This window comes from Heptranchias perlo, chromosome 16, assembly GCF_035084215.1.
Source record: "Heptranchias perlo isolate sHepPer1 chromosome 16, sHepPer1.hap1, whole genome shotgun sequence".
NCBI lineage: Eukaryota > Metazoa > Chordata > Chondrichthyes > Hexanchiformes > Hexanchidae > Heptranchias > Heptranchias perlo.
This window is the reverse complement of record NC_090340.1, coordinates 23,928,583-23,940,692: the sequence shown is the minus strand read 5'-3', so window position 1 is coordinate 23,940,692 and position 12,110 is coordinate 23,928,583. Positions and strand designations below refer to the sequence as shown.

Below are 12,110 nucleotides of genomic sequence, written 5' to 3'. Positions count from 1 at the left end.
GGAGCAGTCTTTCTCCTGTGATGCTCCATTGTGCTGTGTGGGTGTTTTCTCCAGGAGCACCCGACAAACGTCTGGTGACAGAACGTTAACATTCAGCACACACAATATGAACTGCCCCTTTAAGTAGAGCTCCTCCAGCTGACAGCCTGTGATGCGGGTGCGCTGTTCACCCACTGCACAGCTTTCGGACGGCAAACCCAGAAGCACTTCGATAGCACCTTCCAAACCCGCGACCTCTACCACCTAGAAGGACAAGGGCAGCAGGCACATGGGAACAACACCACCTGCACGTTCCCCTCCAAGTCACACACCATCCCGACTTGGAAATATATCTCAGTTCCTTCGTTGTCGCTGGATCAAAATCCTGGAACTCCCTACCTAACAGTACTGTGGGAGAACCTTCACCACACGGACTGCAGCGGTTCAAGAATGCGGCTCACTACCACCTTCTCAAGGGCAATTAGGGATGGGCAATAAATGCCGGCCTTGCCAGCGACGCCCACATCCCATGAACGAATAAAAAAAAGCCACGGTAAGTGGCTCCAATTGACCCGCGATCATGTGGGAAACAGACATATTTTATTGGGCGGGTTACCCACACGCCCAATCGCCTTCCTGCTGCCATCCTGCCTCCCCGCTAATATCGGGGCCATGAAGATTGTAGACCTAGTTAGCCTACCACCTATGGCGAGGAAAAATTTGGAGCATTTTGAAGATGCTATCAAAATTTGTGTCTGAAAAACACATAAAGAATAGTCGCCATGGATTTAAGAATAAGTTGTACATTGTATGTCAGAGCTCATTGAGGTAACAAAATTGATTGGTGTGGGCAGTCTAGTTGATATAATTGCTCTGATACTCAGTCAACAGAAGTTTTTTTCAAAATTGAAAGATCTGGTTGAAGGGCCAAGACTTATCGTGCAAAACTCTACCAAAGTAGAAGAGTGGGTGAGAAAACAGGGTAAATCATGAAGCTGCAATGGTCCAGCTTGGGCTATTAGAACCTGCAGACTGTAGTAGGAAGACAGAAGGAGGTAAAGAGATTCAGTTTTGAGGTCCTTTGGAAGACTGAGTTAGAGTTGTCAACAATGCAATGAGTCCTTGTTTCAACGCCAGCCACTGAGGGACGTGGTTTTCCGCCCACCATTCTTAACATGGTGCGTGCTCGTATTTATAGTACATAAACTCGGGAAATGTAAACTTTACATTGTGTGTGCAGCTGTGTGTTGTATTTTCCATTTTTTTTAACTTTGAGGGGGTATTTTGAGGAAGCTTCTTTATTATTATTATTATATTTTAGAACAATAAATCATAGAATCATACACCACAGAAGGAGGCCATTCAGCCCATCATGCTTGTGCCGGCTCTATGAAAGAGCTAGCCAATTACTCCCACTCCCCCACTCCTTCACCATAACCAAAAGCAAATTTTTCCTTTTCAAGTATATACCCAATTCCCTTTTGAAAACTTCTGATGAATTAGATACAAGAGAAACTAGATTTGAGATGCTTTTGTATGTTTTTTTTCTCTATTGATGCGAGTGAGCAGTGTGAGAGATTGTGGTGTATCAGTGTTATAATGAAAGTGCAACTTTACTGTATTTTTCAAATTGATGCAAATATTTTATTTTCCAATATAAAAGAAAATAGACTACAAACTTTATTGCCTGAGCACTTCGCAAACCCACGACCTCTACAGAAGGACATGGGCAGCAGGCGAATAGGAACACCATTGCCTCCAAGTTCCCCTTCAAGTCACACATCATCCTGACTTGGACATATTCCTTCATTGTCGCTGGGTCAAAATCCTGGAACTCCCTACCTAGCAGCAATGTGGGACCGCAGAGCTCCAAGAAGAAGGCTTGCCTTCAAGGGCAACTAGGGATGGGCTATAAATGCTAGCCTCGCCAGCTACGCCCATATCCCAAAAATGAGTAAAAACATTTTTAAAGTCTGTAACGGATTGTACATCACATGGCAGGACCATTAAGAGAGAGACGAGGTTAAAAAGCACCTTGAATTAATCCATTTATTTTAATTTTCATTTCACATTTTTGTTTGCATTTAGTTAGCAGCAATGGTCTCATCAATCCACCCTCTGAGCTCAGTCACACGGGCGTAGACCCCAGGACTAGTGGTGGAGCAGGAGCGGCTGCCCCAGGAAACAATGCCGACCAAATTCCAGACGTCGTTCTTCTGGCAGACAAGAGGGCCGCCGGAGTCACCCTGTAAACAGGAGAAAAAAATACACCCCCACGGTTTTAGTTTCCATTTTGTTACAATCGAAAAAAGATTTAAATACCTCTGAACGGGTTCATACCATGCAAGAGGAAGCGCCATCTGCACCAGCACAGATCATGATGTCGCTGATCCTGTTACCCCAGTACTGCTTACAGTTAGTGTTGCTAAGGAGAGGAAGGGTTGCCTGCTGCAGTTTGTCAGGGCGCTCGGCAGCTGAAAGTAGATTAGATGACGTTTGAATCAATTTTTCGCTCAAGGTTTTGCCCTGCTTTAATCCTTTAAGGGTTACTTTACAATGCAAGTAAAAAATAGATTCGTTTTCAGGCTATTGTGACTGAACAAAATGTTTTGCTATTTGTTTCTATTTGTTTTTAACTTAACTTTGAGCGGATATATTGAGGAAGCTTCTCTCTCTCTCTCTCTCCAGTTATATTTTAACCCCTTTCTTCATCTGCCTGGCCTACAAGATTACAGGCCCATACCCTGTGCTCAGGCCACTGCCAAAGCCCCTCGTAGCAACCCCAGGAGACACCAGGGTCTGCTGAGTTATGACTCTGAATTTTTATCCCCAGCCCATTGTTCCCGTAGTCCATAAAATATTCCTTTCATCCAATAATTTCTATTAGGAAAAAAATGAATTCTGCATATCACAGCCACTTTTTAACACCAGGATTTGCTCTTCTCCACAGTTGGCTTTTTGAATGTTATCTCCTCACTATAACCCACCATTGGACCAATCAGTTTAACAGTATTCTGTGATGCCATAAGATTATTACTAAAAACAGATCTGGACAGCAAAAATCCAAGTAACTCCAGAACTCTTCCCACTAACCAGCAGCGACTAAGCCTTCCAGTGTCAATCATATTCATACTGAATCATTAAAACAACATTTCCACAAATAATTTTTGAAAATGACATTCACTATGAGCACATGAAAAGTGACATTCGGTCACTATAACCTTTAGCTTACTGGTAACAAACACACTTCTGAGTCAGAAGGTGCAAGGTTCAAATCCTGCTCTAGACAGTCCCAGCGAGTGGAGAATGAAGTGGGATACTCACGTCCGGTGAGCATGGGTGGTCCCCCCTCATCGTACAGATTGTGGGAGCACATAAAATCCTCCTGCCATATCGGACTACCCATCCTAACTATGGTTGCAGCCATAGAAGGAGCGTTCATGTTGCGGCCTGTCAGACTGCTAATCAGCCTGTGAATCTTTCCATTACTTTGCACTAGGGAAAAGTGTGAAGATATGAAGATGATAACTACAGCAGAGAAAGACTCAACTATGTCATGTTAGATTTTTTTTCTAAAGTTTTGAACTGACGTACGGCTGGCGCGGGTCCTTCCCCATCCTGTTGTGACGCACTTCATGCCTTGTGGGTACTGATCAGTTGAAGCAGCAAGACAGACTGGGGATACTTGATTGTTGAAAAGAGCAGGCGATGCAAGCTTCACTACAGAAACGTCATAGTTAATGGTGTAACGGTTCCACTTGGGATGAGTAATGACCTGTAATGGAAAGAGCAGGGATAGTGGCCATGCTTACTACTCTTGTTATATTTATACAGGTGCACAGTTACTTGAGATGAATAGCTGCAGATTTTGCTGGATTTCAGAGGGGAAACCCTTGCCTAAACAAAGGCTAATTTGCAGCAGGATCTGTGGAAGGGGCATTACTCATTTATTGAAGATACAAGTTAAAAACACATCACTGGATAAAAGTGACCAGTCAGCCAGTTAATGGAATATAAATAGAAGTACAAAATAAAAACTGAAACAGATTGATGCCAGTGGTGGCTCAATGTAAACTGCTGCATAAAATACTTCTCTCATTTTTTGAATGAAATTTGATATTCTTGATACAGTTTTGAGCCTGGACTCTTCCCTAATTATATTCTCTGTATATTAGAGCTAAAACGTCCATTGATACCAACAAGCGAGTTTTAAAGATTCAGGCCTGCCTGATGTGTGTTTGTACGTATGTGTGAGCTTGTCTCCTCCATCATTATAATGCCAGTAATTTTACTAACAATTCATCACATGGTAATAAATACTGCTGGAAGCTCAGTGGGCCAGGGAATTGAAGCCGTCAGAGAAAGGAATCTTTCACATCATCGATATGGGCGGGATTGAAACCAGGGCCCATAGGTTAGGGACATGTGACATGCTAAGTATCTGTGCCCACCACTGCTTCTTTCTTACCTCGATGAGCACCTGAAAGTAACTCTTATTTCCAATTAGCATCAACTTGATTGATGGTTCTGTTGTCAGATGATGTTTTAATGCTCAACAAGGTGAGGAATATTAGTACTAAAGAATGGAACACTTTTGTATTTTGAACATCCAATGCCAGCATCAAATGTGGTCACCCAATTCCCTCCTTTATTTTGGATCTTAACTGTGGCTTAATCCAAACTTGAACTGAATTCAAATGGAATCCTAGGTAAAAACTTAGGTTTACAGAGGGATCCATACATACCTTGGCAACAGACATGGATTTCTGGCTCAATTCTGTTTTCAAGCTTTTGTCATGGGCACCAAGAATAACGAAATCTGCAGTACTGTACCAGACAAAAGAGAAACAAGAGGTGACAGTGAGTATGTTGGTAGCAAAATGTCAGCAACTCCAGGCTTCAATCTATCAGGATTTAAAACTCATAACTGTTCTTTCTTATCAACTTCACTTTCCAGCCATCTTCTATTTCCCTAACTCTATTCGAGGAAGGATCTTGCTACTCTTCAGATCAACGTTCTTCCCCCACCTGCAATGTTGATCTTGCACTAGCTTCTACTTTGATCAAAAATGGCAGCCAAAGCTGCATTATCCCTCATGAATGAAGCTTTAGAGTTGCAATTCCAGTTTGTTTTTTGCAGGCCTAGTATTAAGACTTACCTCACACCACAGTGTGCAGCAGTGACAACCCAGTTTTCATTGATCAGAGAGCCCCCACAGAAATGCCAGCCGGTGCCACTCTGTTACACAAAGAAAGAAAATGTTCGTTATCACCATGGCAACATCTTCTGAAGTTGTTGCTCATTCTACAGTGGGCCTAATTTTATTGAATGGGGGTCCTTGCCACAAAGTGGATTTCTCTGTAAGATGGCATCTGGACCCAATTGACTAGGTAGGGAAGATAGCAAACAGGTTGACAGATCAGCAGTGGGAGATCTTCAAATATGAGATAGACGGAGTGGAAAATGGATGTGTTCCCATAAATGGAAAGGGGTGCATTGAAGAATGGAGTTCCAAGGATAAACAGAGAAATTAAAACTAAACTGAAACTTAAAAAGGGAAGCATATGATAAAATTACAGATAATAATACTAAAGAAAATTATGAGGACTATTGAAAATCAGGTGGGAGGTAAAAAGGGAGATGAGAAAGGCTAAAAGGGAATATGATAAAAGGATAACAGATAATATAAAAAGAAATGGTAAGGGCTTTTATCCGTATATAAAAAGTAAAAGAATAGATAAAGAGAGAGTAGGACCACTCAGGGATGAAAGACTGAGTCTAATTGTGGAACGGGAAGGTGTAGCAGATAATAAATAAATATTTTGCATTTTATTTACACAAACGATGGTGGAAGTGAGAATGTAAATGTACTAGAAGAGGATATGGACCAATTGTTAGAGATGACTAGAAAAGGAATCGGTCCTAAACATTGGGAGAATTTAAGATGGATTAATCACTGGGCCCTGACAGCAGGCACCCTCGGCAGTTTAAAGTAGAATCATAGAATCATAGAAGTTTACAACATGGAAACAGGCCCTTCGGCCCAACATGTCCATGTCGCCCAGTTTATACCACTAAGCTAGTCCCAATTGCCTGCACTTGGCCCATATCCCTAGTAGTTATAAAGGAGATAGCAGAGGCTCTTCACGGGACTGGAGAGTGGCAGATGTAACATTTTTCTTCAAAAAGGGAGAGAAGGATAGACAAGATAACTATACACCAGTTCATGTAATTTGTGGGCATTTAATTAACTCATAATGTAATATAACATTAGCGAGCGTATAGAAATATGTTAATCAAGGACAACCAGCATGGATTTGTTAAACGCAAGTTCGTGTTTGGCAAATTTACTGAAGTTTTTTGAAGAAGTCACAGATTGGATAGATAAAGGGAATGCAGTAAGCATAGTTTATATGGATTTTCAGAAGGTGTTTGATAAGGTGTCTTACAAGAAGCTTATTAGAAAAATTCAGGCATATGGTATAACTGGAATTTTAGCAGCACAGATAGAAAGTTGATTGATGGACATAAAATAAAGAGTTAGGGTACATGGGTGTTGTTTGGATGGAGAAGGGTTGGAAGTGGTGTAGGAGCCAGTGCTGGGTTCACTTTCATTCTCAGTATATATACATGATTAGGATTTGGGCATAGGGAGCATAGTCTTGAAATTTGCTGACAACATAAGGCTGACACCAGGAATTCCTCTTCACACAAAGAATGAGGAATACATGGAATGGTCTTCCAGAAGGACAGTGGAGATAAAAACCCTGGAATTATTTTTAAAAAACAACTGAATATTGCGATGTGCAGAGATTCTTTTCATCTTGATGAACTAGGATGGGCTGTCTGCCTTTCTTCATCCATATCAATCTTGTGAGCAAAAAGCAACAAATAGACCTTCATTATTTCCCCTTACTGCATATGTTCTATGAGCTTTTAACAATCTAATGGGATTCGATATAGGATGTTGTTAAGTGCTTGAATTTCAACAGATGAACTATAAATCCATTTACTTTTCTATATAGCTCATTAACAAGAGCTCACCTGAAGGGAGACCTGCCATGGCCAGGATCCTGGAACAGCCTCTTCACCATTGACAATTCGAGTATAGCCCGTGACAACAGGGGAGATGGCTGGAGTGCCACAGCCTGCGCCCAGATAGAAAGAAGCAATTGTTACAATTTTGTATTATCAACAATATCTGAATATCCAAAACAACATCTTCCATTTCAATAATTAAAAGTAGAACTTTGATTTGAAACAAAATTACCATAGGTGGCTCCAATGAAGGCAAAGCAGGAGAGAAGCCATAGAAATGCCATGGTTTGTGGTATTATGAGCTTTAGGAAACGATGAAGGGTTTTATATACTTCTGTTGCCATGAACCTTAGGTGCCATACAATATGAATGTCATAAACAGATAACGGATAGTATTTAAAAAGATTAAAAAATGCCATTAAAACAAATGAACAAGTGCACATGCTGCTTATTCCTTTCCAAGGTAAACAAGTGGAATATGAAGAGTACAAGGTTATCGAAAATTTGAAAAAATATTATAAATTGACAAACGTCTGGAACATTTGTATTTGCCCACGTGCAGAGTATCATTGATTTCATACAAGCAGCCTTATGTGCCCCTGTACACAATAACTGTGCATTCATGAACCACAAGGGACTATCACTTCATCAACGCACAGCTGGTCCATGAGAATCTGCACAGGATGATGCAGGTCAATTACTGCTGCCGGGCAACAGTAATGATGTCTTTACTTTAAGTCAATCCACTGTGCTCCCATTAGTTGATCTATTAAGAAATTGTGAAAGGTTAGCTCCTAAGAGATCAAGGCAGCCCTTCGCAGCCTTGGCTTGTGACACCTCTGCAGAAGCCACATTCACCTACCGAGTACAGGCATAATGAGGTGAATGTGTTTGTGAGAGTCGGCATCAAACACACCAAAGGAATTCAGATATCCAGACAGATCAAGGGCCCATACTACAATACAGCCTCATCAAAGTCTCCCATATTATCTTATTGATGACACTTTCTTCTAATTACCTCCACCATTCAACAGTCCTTCCTATATCTTCAACATGCCTCAAATCATGTTCCACTGGTTTCTGAGAGTTTCATTCTCTCCCACCTTTCCTTTGATGGTTCAAGTCCCACTCCAGACATTTGAGCACATAATCTAGGCTGACACTTCAGTGCAGTACTGAGGGAGTGCTGCACTGTCTGAGGTCCCGTCTTTCGGATGTGACGTTAAACCCTCTCACGTGGAGGTTGAAGATCCTATGGCACTATTCAAAGAAGACCAAGGGTGTTTTCCCTGTATCCTGACCAATATTTATCCCTCAACCAACACCTAAAACAGATGATCTGGTCATTTATTTCATTGCTGTTTGTGGGACCTTGCTGTGCGCAAATTGGCTGCCATGTTTCCTACATTACAACAGTGACTACACTTCAAAAGTACATCATTGGTTGGAAAGAGCTTTGGGATGTCCTGAGGTCGTGAAAGGCACTATATAAATGCAAGTCATTCTTTTAAATATCAATCATTGTAGTGGGTCATGCTGCTACCAGATGTTACACACTTCATGGACTCTGGGATGTCATTGGTTGTGCCAGGCAGGCAAATGGGAGACACGTGATTGGTGAATGCAGCAGGAGATGAGAGTTTCAGTGGCATTATACATTGATTTCCGATTCCATTCAGGATGAGTGAGGACTTGCAACAGATGGGAAAGGGAAAAGTCCCATACGCCAAGGGCTGATAATGTCGAGAATGGAAATGCTGTACACTTTGTGTGTTTGACATTCTTTTCTGAGACTAGAGTTAAAACTATCTTCCATGAAACAATGTGATATGATCATTGCACTGCTGGCAACTGAAATATTTTACGGACCTAGCAGTGCTTCAAACTGTCACAGATTGTAGAGCAAGAAATTATCCTCGTAAATTCCACCAAATCATTAGTGTATTTGACTGCAATCCCAAATCACAGCTAAAGGGAGTCCATGTTGTGTTTCTGATCCAGTTGGTCTAGATTTTTGGATTTGAACTAAATCCCAATTGGAGACCTCTTTGAGAATAATACGTTAAGAATCTGTACATCCCTTGGTAATGGACTTAATCTGAATTGGTTCATCTGAGGAGCTTCTGTTATACTCACCAAGGACCATATGATGTCTGGTCTTGCTTCAGACAAAATAAAAGATATAATGTCTTGTAATAGAGGAACTGTATATTACAGTGAGTGATCGTATGTTTACATGGTTCGATATTACAGCAATATTCACATCATACCATAGTGTGAAGCATTAATTAAAGAACCATTGCAGAAATGAAAAGCAATAATTTTTGTTAACCAAAGGTATTAAGGGATATGAGGCTAAGGTGGATGTATTAAGTTAGGTCACAGATCAGCCATGATCTCATTGAATGGCGGAACAGGCTCGAGGGGCTAAATGGCCTAGTCCTGTTGCTATGTTCCTAACACTATCCTATAGCAAAGAAACATTCTCAGAATAGAAAGAGGAAATATTACCAATCCACTTACAAATTTTACATTAACAATTAGGGAAACATGCAGAGAGATTTTATTCTGTTTATAGTATTTATCTGTACGAGAGACAGTTTATAAAATTATTTTACAAAAGGTTTTCCCTCTTCAATTAATCCAGGAATGGAGTGAATTACAGAGTTTTGTTCAAGTGAGAATGTAGATTTAGTGTGTGTTGGATATTAAGGCCTAAATTTTAACAACAAGGTGGGACCTCAGCGGGGGTGGGGGTGGGGGGTTAATAAGTGGGTGGGAAATGTATTTTTTGTGCGTGTTCCCAAGCGATCCCTGGCAAACAAGTCACCTGTCGTATACACTTATGTGCAGACAACTAAGAGATCCTGGTGATGTCACCGGTGGCGCCCTGGAAGGATCTGGAAGCGAAGAAGTTGAGTGCAGTGGCGACTTTAACTGTAACTGACAATGCGTGGCCACCAGGCCCAGTCGGGAGCAGCCCCTCTGCGTGAAGGAGCCTGCAGATGTCTGTGACCACCTGGCGAATCAACCTGAGCCTTCGTAGGCATTCTCCTCAGAGAGGTCCATGAAGCTCAACCTCTGCCTGTAGACCTTCTTATGAGGGTAGTACCTCATGCGATATCGGCCCCTCCATTGGTCTCCTCTCTGCTCTTCTACAGGTCCTTGTGGCGCACTTCTGTCTTGCAACTCCCAGAACTGCCCGCCGTGCCTGCCGCGGATGCTGATGTGCCTTCTCCTCAGATGTACTGCTGAGTACATCCATTGCGCCCCCCCATAGTGGTGTCAGTTTGAGGGTGTCTAAAATTTAGGTAAATACGTGTGAACACAAGAAATCTGAATGTGAACAACGAAATCTCGGTCGAAACAAAAATAACTCCCAGCCAAAGGTTTGAGAGAACTGATTGCCCTGCTGCAAAAACTCATCTTTTCTTCACATTTGTCAATCACCAGTTTAAAGGTCCAAATGATTGCCGGCTGCAACTCACCTTCGTTTCCATGCCGTGTTTCAGAGGCCACGGGAGATACGTTCAGGTAGAGTTAAAATCGTCAGTCTGCCTCAATACACTAAAATTTAATTCACTTAAACTACTTCAACTATTTTAATTGCCCCTTTAAATGTCATCCTGCCGGCTTTAATTGCCAGGGGGACTGCAGGTTTCTGAAGTGCTCGCGCACCCAGTTTCGTCTAGGTGAAATTTGGTGGGTTGGAGCCGGGATTCGTTCCTGCTCTAAACTTTAAAAATTTTTACTGCCTCTCGCCCCAACCTACCCATTCTTGGGGGTTAAAGTTTAGGCCTAAGTGTACGGTGCTCTGGAATGAACTAAACCAAGTCGTGTTATTATAAAGGATTACAAATATATTTTTATCACAAATTTCTTAGAACAAATGAAATCATGATTATATCTTTGTGTCATTCCTTGGCGCTTTTCTCTAAAATGCTTTGATAGTCACACTGACAGAGGAGAATTTTATGAACAAAATTCTTTAAATATAAAAGAATAATATTGATATACCTGAATGAAGAGCGATCTGTCAGAGCCAAGACCATGAAAGAGCCTCCTCACCATTTACTATTCTTGCATAACCAGTAACAGTAGGTTGAATGGTTGGAATGTCACAACCTATAGTAAGAGAAATCATTGGAGCAATTCATTTCAGCTATATAATTTAAAGCATCCATTATGTGCACTTAACAACTCAAAAAAGGATCAATAGAATAGATAATACGCATAAAAGTCACATATTAGTAAAATCAACTGCGTCTGCTTTTTTTGAAAAGGATTTAAACATGATAGACATTAGTTCATTAATGATATAATAATCGTAGATTTTCCACACACATGGCACGTTCGCAAACAGCTGTACAAAGAATCTTTCACCACACCATTCTTTTGATAGGAAACTTGATAAATAAGACCTTGGGGTAGAGTTTCCTCTTGTTTACGCCAGCACAATCCGGGTGGAATCGGCCGAACCAGCGCAAAAGATCGGGGAATTTTAAACGCAAGTGAGTTTCGCCCAAAACCACTTACGCTGGTGTTTCCGACGTTCTTTGACACTGGTTCAAGATTCAATTCGCCCGGATCAGGCCCTGCCCACAAAACTAGCCAGGCCCCCAGGTCGAAATTACGAGTTTCCGCCGATTGCACTGGTCTGGGAAGGCTCTTCAAATTGCACTAATTTTCTTGCACAGACACCAGTGGGCACATTTTAAAAGTGTTTTCATATCAAAGAATATTTAATATACTAAGAAACTGACCAATGAAACTATTAAATGGTTCAGTGTAGTTTTTTTTATGTCCTTTTCAGTGATTTTAAATCAGGTTTCTCACAGGTGGAGGACCGGACACCCTTATTAACAATGCTTATTTTGTGTTGATAAACCCAATTTCAGCTGTATTAACAAAACTGCGCCATGTTACCACTCTTAAATACAGCGATGAATATTTTTTAATGGAAAAAACAAAAAAGATCGATTACGTTCTATTACGCTGCCCGATTGCGTTGGTTCATGGAAGATTTCAAGTTTGTGATTATGCAAATGAATTTTAGCGGAAACTTGAATTGGAACCTAACCAGCGCAATTTC

General features: G+C 41.2%; 1 protein-coding gene across 2 annotated transcripts; it reads right to left on the bottom strand.

The window, feature by feature from the left end:
- Window positions 1–2,063: 2,063 nt before the first annotated feature.
- On the bottom strand, window positions 2,064–7,302 carry LOC137333292 (chymotrypsin B-like). 2 transcript variants are annotated; one of them, XM_067997451.1, is made up of 7 exons: window positions 7,251–7,302; window positions 7,025–7,128; window positions 5,139–5,218; window positions 4,725–4,806; window positions 3,566–3,754; window positions 2,320–2,445; window positions 2,064–2,225 (listed from the first exon to the last, which is right to left on the bottom strand). In XM_067997451.1, the coding sequence occupies exons 1-7, from the start codon at window positions 7,300–7,302 to the stop codon at window positions 2,064–2,066; spliced, it is 795 nt and encodes a 264-aa protein (XP_067853552.1). The 2 variants fall into 2 exon arrangements, with proteins under 2 accessions (XP_067853552.1, XP_067853553.1); XM_067997452.1 differs by having other exon boundaries at window positions 3,566–3,780; window positions 4,754–4,806.
- Window positions 7,303–12,110: the final 4,808 nt, after the last annotated feature.